This window comes from Eutrigla gurnardus, assembly GCF_963514095.1.
Source record: "Eutrigla gurnardus genome assembly, chromosome: 6".
Classification (NCBI taxonomy): Eukaryota; Metazoa; Chordata; class Actinopteri; order Perciformes; family Triglidae; genus Eutrigla; species Eutrigla gurnardus.
Window position 1 is genome coordinate 16,083,476 of NC_139920.1, and position 17,736 is coordinate 16,101,211.

General features: G+C 43.4%; 1 protein-coding gene across 5 annotated transcripts in view; it reads left to right on the forward strand.

Annotated features, from left to right (window-relative positions):
- swt1 (SWT1 RNA endoribonuclease homolog) overlaps positions 1 to 17,736 on the forward strand; it is a 28,308-nt gene that overhangs the window by 8,663 nt on the left and 1,909 nt on the right. For all 5 annotated transcript variants that reach the window (XM_084011925.1, XM_084011928.1, XM_084011926.1 and 2 more), the window contains 5 exons: positions 168 to 307; positions 536 to 666; positions 972 to 1,118; positions 4,126 to 4,192; positions 4,312 to 4,379. In XM_084011925.1, the coding sequence (XP_083868051.1) occupies positions 168 to 307; positions 536 to 666; positions 972 to 1,118; positions 4,126 to 4,192; positions 4,312 to 4,379 (553 nt within the window). The remainder of the gene's footprint in view (positions 1 to 167; positions 308 to 535; positions 667 to 971; positions 1,119 to 4,125; positions 4,193 to 4,311; positions 4,380 to 17,736) is intronic.

Genomic DNA, 17,736 nt, shown 5'->3' on the forward strand with positions numbered 1-17,736 from the left:
TTACATCTTTTTTTTTCAAGAGTTGTTCTCACAATGTTGCACACTCAAACATCCTTGTAACCCTTTTTGGCTATGTGTACCCCCAAAAAACTGGTATGATACCTTTTTATGTGCATCTCCTGGCACATGACTGATGGCTCATATCTATTTATTATGTGTTTATTCAGGTGAAACAGCGGACCGTAGAACTACCTCAACAGCCCTCCGAGAAGCTAAGGAGCTTGTGAAAGTGTTTGGGAAAAGTTCAAGCCATGTTCCCAGTGCCCTCTCCACAATGGACAACATATACTCTAAGCTACAACCGCAGGTCAGCTAGGACCAAATTTTAAGTTTAGGTGTTTGATACCATCACAACTGTTCAAAAAGTAAATTCCTTCTCTAGTACTTTACTCTCTTGGGGAAAAACTGTTCTCTTTTAGATTTGAAAGAGGTGATAATGATTACAAAAACAATAATTACCCATACACAGGCTTTTATTTGACATATTTGGATTTTCTAGCTACATCTCTGTTTGTGTGTGTGTCTGTGTGTGTAGTGGGAATCTCCTGCCTGTGACGTTGTCATGAATGACAATGATGGAGACAAGCAACCCACGTCTGCTAGAGTCTCTCACCAGGAAGTGTGGGCCCTGTTTGAGAACATCTGGTCTTCTGTGTGTCAAACGAGGTGGGTGTAAGAGGAATTTGTTGCAGTTCTGGGATGTTTATACTGCAGAGAACATTTGAGGATGATGTGTTTTTACAGATTTTCACAAAAAAAAAATCTTTTTTTCCCCCTGAAGGAGCAAAGCACTTTGTTTTAACCTGGTCATCTTACATTCAAAAGTTGTTTCTCACAGTAACAAGACAACATGCTGTACAGTAAATGAGGTCTTGTGCAATGCTGGGAAAACAACACGTTGAGGTTGTTTATTTTCTTTAATATTCCATTCCTCAGACCCCTACAGTCATTTTTTTTCTGCCATGTTTCAGCTTGGAAGTGTTCAAAGCTCTGGGCTTTGACCCTCACACCATGCAGAGCACTCAGCCAGTGGGCGGTCCACCGCCGCCACAGGACGCCTTGGTCTTTTTGCACAAACTGTCCTCCATGGTCTCACAGCTGCTCCAAGCCTTCAGCAGGTATGTCAGTCCGCTCATATCACTGTTGTCAGTCGAAACATACTACCAGACATTCGGCTTCTCTGCCTATTGGCCACGATTCCATTTGTGTCAATTGTATATTCATTCTACTCAATTAAGTAATTTATGTTAAAGAGGCTCAACTGTATTTTTATATTTATAATGGATCAAGTTTTATGTGAAAGGAGTTCACTTGTGGTGATGAACCCACAAAGATTTGTCACCTTGGAGCTAATTATTTTTTTTTTTTCTTGGCCTGCACTTTTACCGTTTTGTTTCAAACCCACGGCTCACATAGTGTTGTTTTCAGCTGCAGAAGGCAGCTGTTTTCAGTGTATAAGAGCTGACTGCAAAGTTAGCAAGTAGATGGTGAACGTAATGCCGCAATTAGCAGCCACACAACCGCATAGTTCCCTCCGATGGTGGAGACCACAAACCGCTAAAAGGAGAGACTTAAATTTACCATCTCATTTTTGAGGGGGTCCTAACATATAACACAATCAATACATAACAGAGAAATTATGCAAAAAACTAAACACTAATAATGAATTTGAAAAAAGAAAAGAGACAGAAGAAAAAAAAAAGATCAATACAAAAACGTGTATACGTACATACACAGGCAATTCAACAACAAAAACTCCTACTACTACTTTGTTTGCAGTTATACCTTTATATAAGTTAAACTTGATTGCCATAGCTGTATTCATGGTGCAAAATGTGTTACAGATGTAATCCTTGGTGGGTTTAGCATGAGAATAATTTGAAGTCTAGAAAAGATGTTTCTGAGCAGGAATTCGTGTGGCGCCTCTGAATACCTCTCCTGCATAACAGTTGTTTCGATCTCTTTTCATGTCCCCACGTGTCCATCTTCATAAAATCATCAAAACGTAACCTTCCTCATGCCTTCACAGGCCTGTCTCAACAGCCATTCCCTCTAAGAAGCCCCTTTAAACTGTCCTTCACCTGTGTGTGTGTGTGTGTGTGTGTGTGTGTGTGTGTGTGTGTGTGTGTGTGTGTGTGTGTGTGTGTGTGTGTGTGTGTGTGTGTGTGTGTGTGTGTGTGTGTGTGTGTGCGTGTGTGCGTGTGTGTGTGCGTGTGTGTGTGTGTGTGTGTGTGTGTGTGTGCGTGTGTGTGTGGTAGTGTTACACTACTGAACCTTGTAGCTTTACCTTATCACCTTTCCCATGACGCAGCAGATAGCTCTACACTGTAGGACTGTTTAGTTTCTCACAATGCCGTCAAGAAGAAAACAGTTAACAGTTATCCCCGAGATGTTCAGCACAATGAATTTCCTCCATAAAGAATTGATGGCACTGCAAGAACAGTTATCTGTAGATGTCTTTGGGCTTTGCGCTCTTCTTCTGTCTTCTTTGACTATGTTTATCAAGCTGACATCAGCAGCACTCACACCTATGTTCCCCATTATGTTCAGCTTCTTTACAAACTAGATTTTAATTTATCATTTGGTTTCTCAAGTCTTCTCAATATATCTTTTCTTTTTAGCATGTTTTACCCCAACATCACACAAATATAGGGTCCAGTGATGAGTCAGGACATTATTTATTCACCGGATTGGAGTCACTGTGACATTTGGGTCTCTTTGAGGGCAGGGAACAAAAACACTCTTGACATTCATCCAATGGGTAAAGTGTCTAGTGTTTTTCATCCAGGTGTCTCTATGAACTCCTACTTTGTAGTCTGTAGGTTTGCAAAGCCGGTTTAGAAGACTTTTCCTTTGATGTGATATGCTCGAAAAAAATGACTTTAAAAATATGTTGTACGACCATGAAATAAAAAAATAAAAGTTTCACTTTGTTAATTTAAACAGCACACCAACCACGCCGCAGTAGTTGATCATAATAATTGCGATGCTGTTTTTCCAGGTTAGGTTTTATTTATCAGTTGTGATCCCTTCTGAATCTGTAAACATGTTGCGTTGTGCAAGAAACAACTTAGAGTGCAGAAGCTGTACTATCATTTAAAAATGATGATAACATTTTTTTTTAGATATCTATCTCTGTAATGATGGGAGAAGGAAAGGAAAATGATGCACAGCACAGTTGCTACAAAACAGACAGAACAGCTTCTGGTCCTAACCCACTAAACACTAAAGTATGTGTCCCAAGTGCACTTAATTACCACTCAAACCCTCTAGGCCTCCATCGCTCCCCTGTTTATTCTTTTTGTTTCGATTTCACCGAACACCCGTTCTTACTATACATGTGTTAGGGTGTGGTTTAAGTCTAAAGAGGAGTCCTCAGTCCTGTTTTTTTTAATGTGGCACTTTTAAGTGTGCAGACTCTATTGATCTGACACTGATAACCTGAGGAAAGAGCTGGTGAAGGTTCTGCCATATCCTCTTTTTAAATGTATTTCTTTTTCAAAATATGTTTTAAAGAAGGTTGATGACTCCTCAGCTGCACCCAACAAAATACACAAGCACACAGTACCAGGGCATTCGGACCAATGCCAGCAGGCCCCTGAGGCCATCACAGCTTACAGTATCTATGCAAATGCGTGTGTGTACCGGGCTGAGCAAGTACAGTTGCCCAGGAGACTCATTTTCACATATTTGAGCAGAGCTATGACTCATTCCGTACAGGCTCTCCCTCTTTGTCTCCCTCTCACTCATTTTTCTCATTCTTTAGTCACTAGTTATGGATAAGTTATGTCCTGCTTCTACTCTCTCATTCTTCACTCTCTTTGTTTCCTTCCCTTCAGGGTAGCCCTCTATAATTAAGTTATTGACAATGGTGTGTTCTTGTGTTTGCCTGTGTTCTTTTCGTCTGGGTGCATGGTGCAGATGGATGAATAGGTAAAGATGAAGAATGAATTTGACATAAACTAAATACATAGTCATTGTGGTGAAAAGAAACTTTCTTTTTAAGTGTCACTGTGTACATGTATATGAATGTATATTTGTGTCAAAAGATTCAAATAACACAGCTTTTCAAGCTTCACCTGGATGAAAGCTTATCTCTAAAATGTGTGTTTTCCTTCATCCCAGTATCTTGTTCTCGACCCCTGGTTTAGAGGAAGTCCAGACGTTGATTGGTATCATCCTCTCTTATAAGGTTGGTGTCATTTCACAAGTTATTGGTATGAAATTAGACGGGTCTTTTGACCTTTTTTCCGCCACGTTGTCATGTTGTCATGTTCATTGTTGGCTCAGCTCATATGCATTGTGTTTCAGATTGTGGATATGGACTCCAGACTGACACCCGAAGACCTTCTTGATTGTTTCTCCCAACAAGACTACCGGTAGGGGACACACACACACACACACACACACACACACACACACACAATTTTCCCTCCTTCTCTATTTCACCCCACCTGACTAAATCCTACTATCCTCCACACTCTTCACCTCTAAATTCCTAAATGCATCGCCTCCTGTGTACACCCTGAACTTCTCGTAAAAGGAGAGAAAAATCTGAATGTCTCAATATCTTTAGGGTTTTTTTCTGCTTAGCTAGCTTCTCCTGCATTTGAAAATCGAACCCTCTTGTAGTTAAGACCTAATCCCTTGTTTATCCAGTTCCTGTCTTATTGGCAGGTATTTCTTGTGTCCTCTCCTTAACTTAGCAGACAGGATGAATGAAGCAGATCTTCCGCTCGCAGATGTTTAATTATTTGTCACTGTGTGCCTTTAGCTTATTGACTTTAGTCTGGTATAACTTTAAGATCATCATGTGTGGATATTTGGCCTTCTTCTTCTTCTTCATTCTAAGTCCACTGGAGTTATTTTCACTCCTACTTCTGCCGATTGTTAGCCTGAACATATAATCAGTTAAATTATCTCGATGATCCTCTTCTGGTAGATGAGGATTCATACATTGTTTCTGCTCATTTCCTGGGCATCCAACTCAACCTCCATGTGTTGAAATTGTTTCCCAGAGAATGAATTCTCTTTCCTTGTGAATCAAGGTGATTGTGTAGGTCAGAGATGAGAAATTCCACGTCTTTGTCCGGTGATTCAACTTAAGTGTCCGTACATTATTTTAAGGGTTAAGCAACAATTTCCTCTGACCAGAATGACAGTTTCATTCATCTCAAGTTCTCCAAATTGTTGTGCTCTTTGTTGGAACATGCCCGGGCAGGTATGTGTGTGTGTAGTTTATCCAGCGTCATACAGCCATCACGATGTCATAATAGCCCTTCTCATACAAATATCCCCAGCAGAGCCCTGGCAATAACTGAGGCCACGTCAACAAGTCCAAACAATTGTGCCGCTCGTTAATAACATATTTCTTGGAAGGAATGTCTCATCGATCTTTTTACTTTTGAAATCCAATCACCCCATATGAATCACCAGGCTGGCACACAGCGAGGCCCATGTTCACTTCCCTGGATCACAAACCAGTTGTTTTGTTAGCTGTTGAAACATAATCGCACACGCACACATTGTCTTGTCGGTTCAGCATTTATCTGTTGCATGGAAAAGAATGAATGCTGCTCCTTCACTAAGCTCATGTGGCATTGTGAATGTGAAATACATGTTTGGTTGACCATAGAGATTAAATGGTATACTTGAATGCACTCCCATTAAATCTCAAAAGTTAAAGAAGTGTAGACGTACCAAGCGTAGCTGAAACGTTTCTTCACCAGGCGATTGTCATCTGTCTTTATTATTTCATTATTTTTAGGTGGTAAATTAGAATAATCTTTTCAAAGGAGGTAGGAATAGTTGCCTGATTGTGGAACAGAAAGTGACCTATCCTTTCTCTCACGAGTTCGCTCATGTAGCACAGGCTTTACTTTTACACCTTTTCTAAGGTTGTCATAAGACTAAACAGAACAGATACAAGTAAAAGTTATCCTACTCATCCTGTTTATTCTTGGCTGCTTTCTTCCGCTTGTCACTTCCAATATGACGTCGTGTAACATAAAGCACCTCCTACTTTTGATTCGTTAACAGCTGTGACACGAGAGCCCACTGACATTGTGTGCTTATATACTACATGCTTTTTTCATTTAAATGTTAAATGATTTTGTAATTAAAATGCTGTTAAACTATTGTACTTTTGTCGTGCTGAAATCAGTTTATTGGTAAGTTGAGCAACAGAAAATGAATCACCAATATTTATAGTCAATAATGACCACAGTTTATAGACAGTAATGTTGTATAAGAAAAAGCATAAAACAAACACAGATCCCACCTTCTTGAATACAACGATTTGTGGTTTTGCTGTATTTTATGTCATTATAGGAAAAACATTTTTTTAATCTTGATGTTTTATAGACTTTTCATTTTTTCCTACAATTTATGGACTCAACAAATAAGCAATACATTTAAAATAAATTGACAGATTAATTGATTATAAAACTAATAGTCACTTACAGCTCTAAATATGTGCTTTAATTTCATTTTTGCAAAAAAAAACACACAAAAAAAACAGGTCCATCATGATATGAAACTGCTGCTGCATGATACTGTAGAATGGCCGCGGCAGCTTCTGTGGAAACAAGCCTCAGTTCTATGTATTCAGCAGATAATTTTTTCTCCTGACATGTGGCTGATGCTTTTATAACCCCCTCAACCATATTGACTTTCACTAACAGATAAAGACCATAAAGTGATTTTACAGCTCTTCGGCACTCGAAAGCGATCATTCTGATTTAGTACCGTGGCTGTTGTTATATTGATAACGATTATTGTTTGATCATAACCAAAGTAAGTATGATCATCAGATAAATAACGGTAACATTTGAATTGCTTTCTTGCTTTGAATAGTGATGTGAAACCATGATGAAAGCAACGGTTTATTCAGTATTAAAGACAACATCTGCTGTGTCACTTTGTGGAAGAGCTTTGCGGGCACTTAAGAGTCCCGTCAACCCAGCTTTGTTACAACAGGTCACATCGGAGAGATATAGTTAAGCTGAATGTGTTGCCATTGTAAATATTTGATTTGGTACATTCACTGTGAAGTGATGTAGGCCTTTTACTCGGTGAGCGCATCATCTGCGGTGTTAAATATTTGATTCCGGTGCTCAGTGTGGTTGTATGATGTCATCAGTTATATAAAGCCTGAGGGAGGCCCTTTCCAGGAGCATGTTCGGTCATCAGCAGACAGCTTTCAGTCCAAGTGGGCCTCAGCAGTGGATAAGATTTTAGAAAGAATGTGTTCTGTGTTTCTTATCATTCTTGATAACTCCTGTTGGCTTTGCAATAAAAACTAAATAAAAAGGTAATTAAAAACTATATATGTATACATAAAACTACAGGCATAGAAACACTAGTTATTCTCCAATGGGTATACATAAAAAAAACTTGCTTTTTGTGTGTCTATTTTCTTATGTAGCTAAAAATTGGTCTTTGGTCTGCATTTCGTTGGGCAACCCTGTTGTACACCAATCTAATGAGCCTTGTACCTTTTAGACACTTTAGCCATGTATGTGCATGTTCATACTACATGCATACAGTAAGGAGAGCTGTTATGTGTTTAGCAGGAAGGAGTATGGTACACTCTTATACAGGATTTGCACGTTGGGAAAGAACGTGTGTGCTACATAAGCCCTTTTCTAAATGCCATCTTGATTTTACTGTGTTTTTAGGAGAGTGGGTGGAAATGGCACAGAACAAAACAGATGCAGCAGAACAGACTGTTCTGTTTGCCGTCTTCTAGGATACATTCAGGACCTGTTTTAATATATGGATGCAGCATTGCATCTCTTTAGACTGTACCGGCTCAGTCGTCCTGTTCACTCTCAGTCATGTACTGTTCTTTTCATATGTGGATGTCATCGGGGTTGATGCCTGATGTGTTTGGATACGGTGCGATGTTATCACTGCTGGTACCCCTCAGTTGTAAGGTATCTCTTACATTGTATGTGTGTGAAGTCAAGCCTGCCTGTTACCATCAGTGTTTAACTTGCATATCATGTCTTACATAATTCATTGACACACAACCTCAAACACCAAGTCCTTATCCATAGCTGCCACCCATTTCAGCATTATCTTTTATCATAATATGAACACATTAGTTTTACGTAACTCAGTCAGAGAGGAATTGCCAGGAGGAAACACCAACTGCTGTTTCATGAATCTTCTAGTGAACAACACGGAGCTGATTTGCCTAAAGCCTTCTGTCAATTCATTTGATGTTCTCTTTATTCAAAAGTTAGGCTGAAGAGAACCTGCTTTGTGTTTTATTAGGCAGAACATTCACCCTACCTTCAACAAAGAAAAGGTGAATAAAGCAATGTTAGAATGGAGGAGCAGATATGTAGAAGCATTTATTTCAACTGCTTTTCCCGTCCTTGACGGTCAAACATTTTACACGCAAACCCAGTGCCAACGTGTTATCATTAACAGCTATTTCCTTGTGAGCCTTTATGTGAGACTGAGTCATACTCGCACGGTCAAGGTGTTGCTCTCAAATTAAATTCACGTGGAAAAAAACAACTTTAAAAAAGCTATATATGTAAACATGATAATCAATGTGTGCAGTAGGATTTCAACACAAAAGCCAACACAGCAGTGAACGCTGTTCAGTATGAAAAGAAAATGTCAAGATACGGCTAATATATCCTTTCTTGTATAAAAGCTGACCCTCCTACGCATTGTTGCCTGCTATTCTTCTTTTACTTCTGATTGTCGAGACCAAGATGTGGTCGCCTTGGAGACGATTCATGTGTCCGCAGCAGCGTGACACGATTGGCTGGAGGAGAAAAGCAATCAGTTATGTCATCTCAATAACTCAATGTCATGCGGTTCTATATTAAATTTCGGTGCAAATCGCTACCGAGGATATCCATTCATTTCCCATCAGGCACATATAGGCTGTTATGTAACGCTCAGGAGCAACACAGCTCTCCCTCTTTGTGTATACAATGTCGATCTGGGTCAGTGACTCTGTGCACAAATCATGTGCGTCACGGGTTTGTCTGATTGCGTTCAGAGATCCTTCCTGCAAGAGCTTGATGCTCTTTGTCCGTCGTCGTGGCAAAGTAAACACATTGACGGGAAGCCTTTCACACGGGGCCCTCTGTCCACGGCGCATGCTGGAATGTTAACCAGATCATTTGGGACGGACCAACGCATTCTGGTAGTAGCCTAACCCCACAAGAATCTCACACAACCGATTTCCGCAAGTTGTGACAACACACTGTTGGATGAAGAAGGGCCGACGGATGGATGGGTGGAAGTAACACGGGGTGTGAACTGCCAGCAAATACTTTCTTTCCTCTTTCTCTCCTTCCGGTAGATACATAACGTTCCAATGGAAACAAAGCCGAGACGGAAACAAACAAGCAACAAGCTCCCTCAGTGTCTCCGCTGCTAGGCAGCTGTTGCCAAGACTTTGGCAGCCAGTTTGTTTATGTGTTCACAGTGGCGACCGGTCATGTGCTCCGTGCTGTGCTGTTGTAACTGCGTGGATATATGTGACAACCCCCCAAAAAATAGTAATTCACCTGGACAACAGTGTGCAGAAATAGCTGTCATTGAGACCGCGGGGCTTCTAGAAGCTGCAGCCGACACAGAGGCTTGTTTGTGTGTTACGGACATTCTGTGCTCAACACGATCAGCACATAGGAAGCTGACTCATCCGGGTTGATTCAGACGGCATGAAGTTGTACAATTCTCCACTGGTACAAGTTATTGTGATTTAAAAGAAATCCGGGGTGTCTTGATCCACCCGGCAAGCTTTGGCTTTTGCTAAAACCCCAAATAAGAGAGCAGAAATATTTTAATCAAAATACGAAAGCATGCATAGACTTTCTCAGAGATTTAAGTTCCTGGGAATCAGCATCACAAACAACCTGACATGGTCATCATACATCTCCACTGTAGGAGCCATGAAATGTATTTTTCTATGAGTAATTGGGCTGTGGGTGTGTGAGGGAGGCGTGTACCAGTGTGAGGGAATCTACTGATCAGCCTCACCTGTGTAGCCTACGAAATGTTTGTCAGTGGTGTAGGGTGAGCTCAGGGAAGGCACACTTTCTGTTTACCGCAAACGCAAACGCAACAACGATACAATGTAACATTCTGGACTGACTGTTTGCTACTACCAGCGGGAAGAACAAAAGAATAAAGTGGTGAATATCATCAGAAGTCGTCGTGGATTTTGTGTGGCGTGTAACGATAGTGGACCCTTGTTCCTTTGCTTAGCCTACCGCGGCTTTGAAAAAGTAGATGGACTTTATTGCCGCAATATTTGTAAACAGAAAAGCCAACTATCTGAAGAGGATTCACGGAAGATTGGTCTACATTTGGTCGCTATTCTTCGTGGAATATCCTGAATGCTTCATGCCTGGAAGGAAGAGAATGGAGCTACACGATTGGCTATAGCCTACACACGGTCGGCACCTTTGATTCATTCAAGCCCAGCTCGCATCTACTACGCCGACAACAGGAAGACGGCGTTTCATTCATTCAAGCCCAGCTCGCATCTACTACGCCGACAACAGGAAGACGGCGTTTCATTCATTCAAGCCCAGCTCGCATCTACTACGCCGACAACAGGAAGACGGCGTTTCATTCATTCATCAGTCTCTCCGCTGGAAACGAGGTACCACATACGCTCGCAGTCAGACTGATACTGAACTGGTTAAAAAAGGTGGCTGTGAAAATGAATACACGATAATTGGATAAGATCATTCACAATTGAGAATGGAGTCTGAAACCTCAGAATTGGGCCCTACAAAGGGTCTCGATCAAAATGAATTGTCAGAGAGAAGACAAATTAAGCTGACGGCCAAGGCATTGGTTCTCAAAATTGAAGGCCTTCAAAAGGATCGCCAAGCAAAAGTTAACAAACTTAAAGGCGTCATGAAAGTGATGAAAGAGCTGATGCAAATTCAAAGTGGAAATAATGTTCTGAGTGTCCAGTCTCATCTCAAAAATGTGCACGCATTGTTTAACGATGCAACAAAGCTTCACAATGTTGTGATTCCAATGCTACCAGAAGAGGAGCAGGAGAAACAAAATGCTTGGTTCACAAGTGTACACAATCACTATGTTGCATGTGTTGAAAATGTGGAAAAATGGCTCTCTGATGTAATTGGCCAGGCTGGTCAGGTTGAAAACTCGGAACAAAATGATCCTCTTGTTTCATCTAAGCCACACCTCCTGGATGCGGTGGGAGACAATAAAACACCACATGCTACAGAAAGCGCTCAAAATGATGTCACTAAAAACATTCCGAATGATGTCACTGAAAACATTCAGAATGGTGCTGGCCTGACGGAGGATGATGTGGGAAACATTGATGTGACATTGAACGCTACATTGGGGGTGGACGATGACATTAGACCGAATGACAGCATTTCTAATGCTCCTAGAGCATCACAGAAAAGGAGCTCAACTGGAACCAATCAAACTAGAACTACTGGTTCATCCACTCGCTCATCACGCATCAAGGTCGAGGCGGAGATGGCTGCGCTCATTGCCCGCCAAAGGATGTTGAAAGACAAACATGCCTTGGAAGAAGAGGAGGCAGAGCAAGAAGAACTGCTCAGAAGGAAAAAGGAGCAGCTCAGACAACGAAAAGAGCAGCTTGATTTGAATATAGAAATTGCTGCATCAGAAGCTAAATTAAATGTGCTCCGAGACTCTGGAGGCTCTCATGCGTCTGGCGCGGGAAGGAGTGAAGCAAATGGAATGAATTCCTATCTGGAAGAAGGAATAACCCAAGTAGGAAAATTGAATTGGAATGCTGAGACGTTTGTTCCTGTGGCAGCAGCAGAGCAGCCATCTTGGCATGGTGCAGAGGAACAATATTCTCATTTGTTGGATGCTAGGCCCAAAGTGAAGGTGTCATATCCAAAGGAAACGCTGTCCAGCCAGTTGCCTGAGATTGATCCTCGCGCTATGTTGGCTAGCCAGCCGCCACCACTGAAGCCAAGTGCGGCGCTGCATCCTCGATCTGCACTGTCTAGGCAGCCGCCATCGTGGGAGCCAAGCACGGTGACGCACACTCGTTCCGCACTGCCTAGGCAGCCTCCAGTGTTGGGACATGCTATGGAGCTGCATCCACAAGCTACGCAGTTGAGCCAGTTGCAGCCCAAGTCATTGCACCACAAAATACAGAACCATCAGGCATATCCACAGTTTCAAGCAGAGCCATCCCAACCTGCACCTTCAATACAGATTCGTGCTGACTCTGATCCCTTGCTATCGGTCCTGTACAAACAAAACGAAATTACATCTATGTTGGTAGAGCAGCAATCTCTCTCATCCCTTCCTAAACGAGAAATTCAAATCTTTGATGGAGACCCGATACAGTTTCAAACATTCATACGGGCCTTTGAATACAACATTGAACAAAGAACTCGCAGTGCCAAGGATTGCCTGTACTTCCTCGAACAACACACTAGAGGCCAGCCTCGGGAGTTGGTTAGAGGCTGTGAGCACATGTGTCATGAGGAAGGATATGTCAAGGCCAAGTCATTGCTTCAAGAACACTTCGGCAATCCTCTGAAGATCGCATCTGCCTATATGGAGAAAGCCTTCACATGGCCAGCTTTAAAAGGCGAAGATGTGAAAGCTTTACGAGCATACAGCATCTTCCTACGACAATGTTGTAATGCTCTTGGAGGAGTCCATTTCAGCCATGAGCTTGATGCCCCTACAAACATGCAGATGGTTGTTAGGAAGCTGCCCTACAAGCTCAAGGAAAGATGGAGAGAGGTTGCCTGTAATGTCCAAGAACGGTCTAACCGCAGAGCTGTCTTTCAGGACATTGTTGAGTTTGTCGAAAGGCAAGTCAAAATTGCAAGTGACCCTCTATTTGGAGACCTGAATGATATTCCAACTACAGGAAAAAAGGATGCAAAACATGCTAAATCCCAACCATATTTAAAGGCTAGAGGGAGTAGCTTTGCAACTACTGTCACCCCTATGGAAAAAGGGACAAGGCATGAAGAGAAAACGGCTGATGGAGCTAAAAGGAAGTTTTCACCTGCTGGAAAGAACTGCTTGTTTTGTGGAGCAGGACACGGTTTAGATCTGTGTCTTCTATTTGATGGGAGGTCACACAGTGAAAAAATGTCCTTCATGAAGGAAAAGAGGGTGTGCTACGGCTGTTTGTGTATTGGACACAGAAGTAAGGACTGCAAAAACCGTCTTTTCTGTAAGGTTTGCAATCTGAGGCATCCCTCCATGTTGCATATTCGCTCCAAAGGAACTGAAACTGGTTCAGTGCAATCAAGTGTACAAGCAAACAAAAAAGGAGCAAAACCAGTAGGTGATGGTGCTTTGATCTCTGTACAAACCAGTGGACTTACTGGGGTCGGAGAGCGTGATTGTACACTTTCCATATTACCTGTTCAAGTGAAGTCTGCAAAGGGAAGTGAAACAGTCATCACTTATGCCTTTCTTGATCCTGGGAGCTCTGCTTCATTCTGTACTGAAGGGCTAATGAATAGGCTGAATCTCACTGGGAGAAAGACTGGCATCCTACTCCGGACAATGGGTCAAGAGAAGGTCGTTGGCAGCCACATTGTGACAGACTTGGAGGTGGCTGGACTAGGAACAGACTGTTTCTGTAAACTTCCTGAGATCTTCACACAAAAAAGCATGCCTGTTCATCAAGGCAACATTCCTAGACAGGAAGACCTTCTGAAATGGCCGCACCTAAGAGGAGTGAAGATCAGTGGGATCGACTCGGAGGTGGATCTGCTCATCGGGACCAATGTTCCTAGAGCCCTGGAGCCATGGGAAGTTGTCAGAAGTGCAGATGGAGGCCCCTATGCAGTAAAGACCATGTTGGGATGGACGGTGAATGGTCCACTGAGAGGAGACTGTATTACTGACTCTGCCAGTGGAGAACAAAGGGTCTGTGTCAATAGGATCTCGGTTGCCACGCTTGAAGAGCTGTGGAGGCAGCAGACAAAAGCGGACTTCCCTGAATGTGTCCAGGACGAGCATCAAGGGCTGTCTAGAGAAGATTGCCACTTCATGAAGTCCGTTACCGAGTCAGCTGAGTTAGCTGATGGGCATTACAGCATCGGCTTGCCTTTGAGAAGAAGCAATGTCAAAATGCCCAACAACAGGAATGTTGCAGTTCAACGCACTTTGAGTCTCAAAAGAAGGTTCATGAAGGACCGTTCGTTCCACGCTGACTACACCAACTTTATGAGCGACGTCATCTCAAAAGGCTATGCTGAGAGGGTACTTGACGAGGATCTGGACCGTTGTGATGGGAGGGTTTGGTACATCCCACATCACGGGGTGTACCACCCACAGAAGAAGAAGTTAAGGGTTGTCTTTGACTGTGCGGCAACATTTCAGGGAACTTCTCTAAATGCCCAGCTTCTTCAAGGCCCAGATCTCACTAGCTCGCTGGTTGGTGTCATAAGCAGATTTCGGAAAGAGCCTGTCGTACTCATGGCAGATACCACAGCTATGTTCCACCAGGTCAGGGTACCAAGTTCAGACTCAGACTTGCTACGATTCCTCTGGTGGCCCAAAGGAGACTACAGTCAGGATCTGGTGGAGTATAAAATGGTTGTCCATCTGTTTGGGGCTACATCTTCTCCAAGCTGTGCAAGTTTTGCCTTGCGAAAGTGTGCAGAAGACAACCAAACCCACTTCAGTCAAAGGGCTGTTGACACTGTTCTTCATAATTTTTATGTGGATGATTGCCTTGTGTCGGTCGCCACTGAAGAGGAGGCAGTGTCGCTTTACCACGAACTCTGTGCTCTTTGTGCTAAAGGAGGCTTTCAGCTAACGAAGTGGAGTAGCAACTGTCGCAACGTGCTTGCTGCCATACCTCAAGCAGAAAGGTCCCTGGAAGTTAAAGATCTGGACCTAGATAATGATGCTTTGCCAGTGGAGAGGGCTTTAGGTGTCCAGTGGTGCGTCCAATCAGACTCATTCAAGTTCAAAGTCAAACCCAAGGACAGGCCTCTGACAAGGAGAGGGATCTTATCTGTCACCAGCTCAATCTATGACCCCTTGGGATTCTTGTCACCCGTCGTCCTTGCTGCAAAAAGAATCCTTCAGAGTTTGTGCAGAAGTCAACTGGGTTGGGACGATGCTCTGCCGGTCGCTGTTGCCCAAGAGTGGACTGCATGGCTAGAGGAGCTTCATCAGCTGGAGAAGTTTAAAGTTGAAAGGTGCTTCAAATCTCCTGACTTTGGAGAGGTTTCTTCTTCCCAGCTTCACCACTTCGCAGATGCGAGTGAGGAAGGATATGGCACGGTGACTTACCTGTTGCAGTATAACATCAAGGGGCAGGCCCACTGCGCTTTTGTGATGGGGAAGTCACGTGTGGCTCCGTTAAAGTCCGTAACAATCCCTCGCATGGAACTGACAGCTGCAGTGGTCGCGAGCAGAATGGATAAGCTGTGGAAAAGGGAGTTGCAGATGCCACTACGAGAGTCTGTCTTTTGGACAGACAGTACATCTGTATTGAAGTATATCAACAACCAGACTTCAAGGTTCAAGGTCTTTGTGGCAAACCGCGTGGCAGAGATACTCACATTGTCAAGTTCATCTCAATGGAGGTATGTGAACACGTCAAGTAACCCTGCAGACTTGGCTTCAAGGGGAGCTAAGGTTAACACTTTCTTGAGAGCTAAGGCTTGGGTGCTAGGACCCGCATTTCTCATCGAACCTGAGGTGAAGTGGCCAGTGAACATTGACATTTCTGGGAAACTCTCTTCAGAAGACCCTGAGATCAAGGCAGCGGTGTCTGTGAATGCCATCCAAGTTGAAGAGGCTGACTCACTTATGCGCTTCATCAGTCACTTCTCCTCTTGGACTCGTTTGAAAAGGATGGTTGGTTGGCTGCTGAGGTTCAAGAGGCTGCTACTGCGTCTTGGACAAAAGCGGACACAGTTAAAGGAAACTCTCGCTCAGTCTGGCCTGGATGGGGAGCAGCTTGGAATGAGGCTTCAGGAGGAGATGCAGAACATCAAGGCGCAGGTTGCAGGAGGTCTTCTTTCGGTTGAAGAGTTTGATGAGGCAGAAAGGGCGATTATTCGCTTTTGTCAAATGAAGAGCTTTCCTGATGAGATAGCCCGTCTGCGGAAAGGGGAAAATGTGAAGAAAACCAGTTGCCTCTACAGGCTTGACCCGATTCTTGATGATGGTGTGCTTCGAGTTGGAGGTAGGCTTGGCCGTGCAGCCATGCCAGAAGAAGCTAAACATCCTGCCCTATTGGCCAAAGACCTCCACATTTCTACACTTGTTCTCCGGCACATACATCAAGCCACAGGACACAGTGGGCGTAATTACATGTTATCACAGTTTCGCCAGAGATATTGGATCCCAGGCGCATGCATGGCCATAAGGAAAATCCTGTCGAGGTGTGTTGTTTGTCGTAAACTGAATGCAGCACCGGGAAACCAACGTATGGCAGATCTCCCTCTTGACAGGGTTTCTCCTGATGAGCCTCCTTTTACTCGAACTGGAGTGGATTGCTTCGGGCCTTTTGGAATAAAGCGGGGGCGATGCATAATCAAGAGGTATGGAGTCATCTTCACGTGCCTGGCTGTGAGAGCTGTACATCTGGAGGTGCTGTCATCATTGGACACCGATTCCTTCGTTCATGCCCTCAGACGCTTCGTGGCAAGGCGCGGTCAAGTATTGGAGTTGCGCTCAGACAACGGCACAAACTTTGTTGGTGCTGAACGCGAGTTGAGAGAAGCGATCGGAAGTTGGAATCACATGCAGATCAGCAACGAACTTCTCCGGAAAAACATCAACTGGATCTTCAATCCCCCCACTGGATCTCATCACGGTGGTGTGTGGGAGAGACTAATACGGTCTGTGCGAAGAGTGCTGAATTCCATCTTGAAAACACAAAACCTTGACGAAGAAGGTCTTCAAACTGTTTTCTGTGAGGTTGAGGCCATAATCAACGGCCGTCCCATAACCAAAGCCTCCACTGACCAGAACGATTTAGAAGCGCTGACACCCAACCATCTCTTGCTCCTTAAGTCCAAACCTTCATTACCACCAGGAGTGTTTCAGAAAGAGGATGTATATGCTCGTCGACGCTGGAGACAAGTTCAGTATATGTCCGACTTGTTCTGGAGGCGCTGGGTCAGGGAGTACTTGCCTCTACTTCAAGAGCGTCAAAAGTGGCAGAGCACCAAGCGGAACTTTGTCCCCGGAGACCTTGTAATCATACTGGATGACTCTGCTCCACGGAACTCGTGGCTCACTGGAAGAGTCACCGAAGCTGATCAGGATAAAAAGGGACATGTTCGGCGGATTCGCATCATGACAAAAACAGGGTTCCTGGACAGGCCAATCACAAAGGTCTGTCTTCTTCAGGAAGCGGAAGATCCATGAAGATTTGTATTCTCTGACTGAGTTCCTTGCTACCTCCTTTTGGATTATGGTTTTTCGCGAGTTCCTTGTGGATTATGGTTTTTCGCGAGTTCCTTGTGGATTATGGTTTTTCGCAAGCTCCTTGTGGATTATGGTTTTTCGCAAGCTCCTTGTGGATTATGGTTTTTCGCAAGTTCCTTGTGGATTATAACCTTTTTATTTTTTGGCTGGACTGCTTTTTATTAACTCTTGACATGAACACGATTACTGGTCACATAGTGTTGATTCCATGTGGCTATGGTTAAAAAAGAAAAAAAAAAATCTGTTATTGTTCTATTGCTGTGTTATGGGTATATGTTATGAATTTCCTCTGCCGAAGTTTGT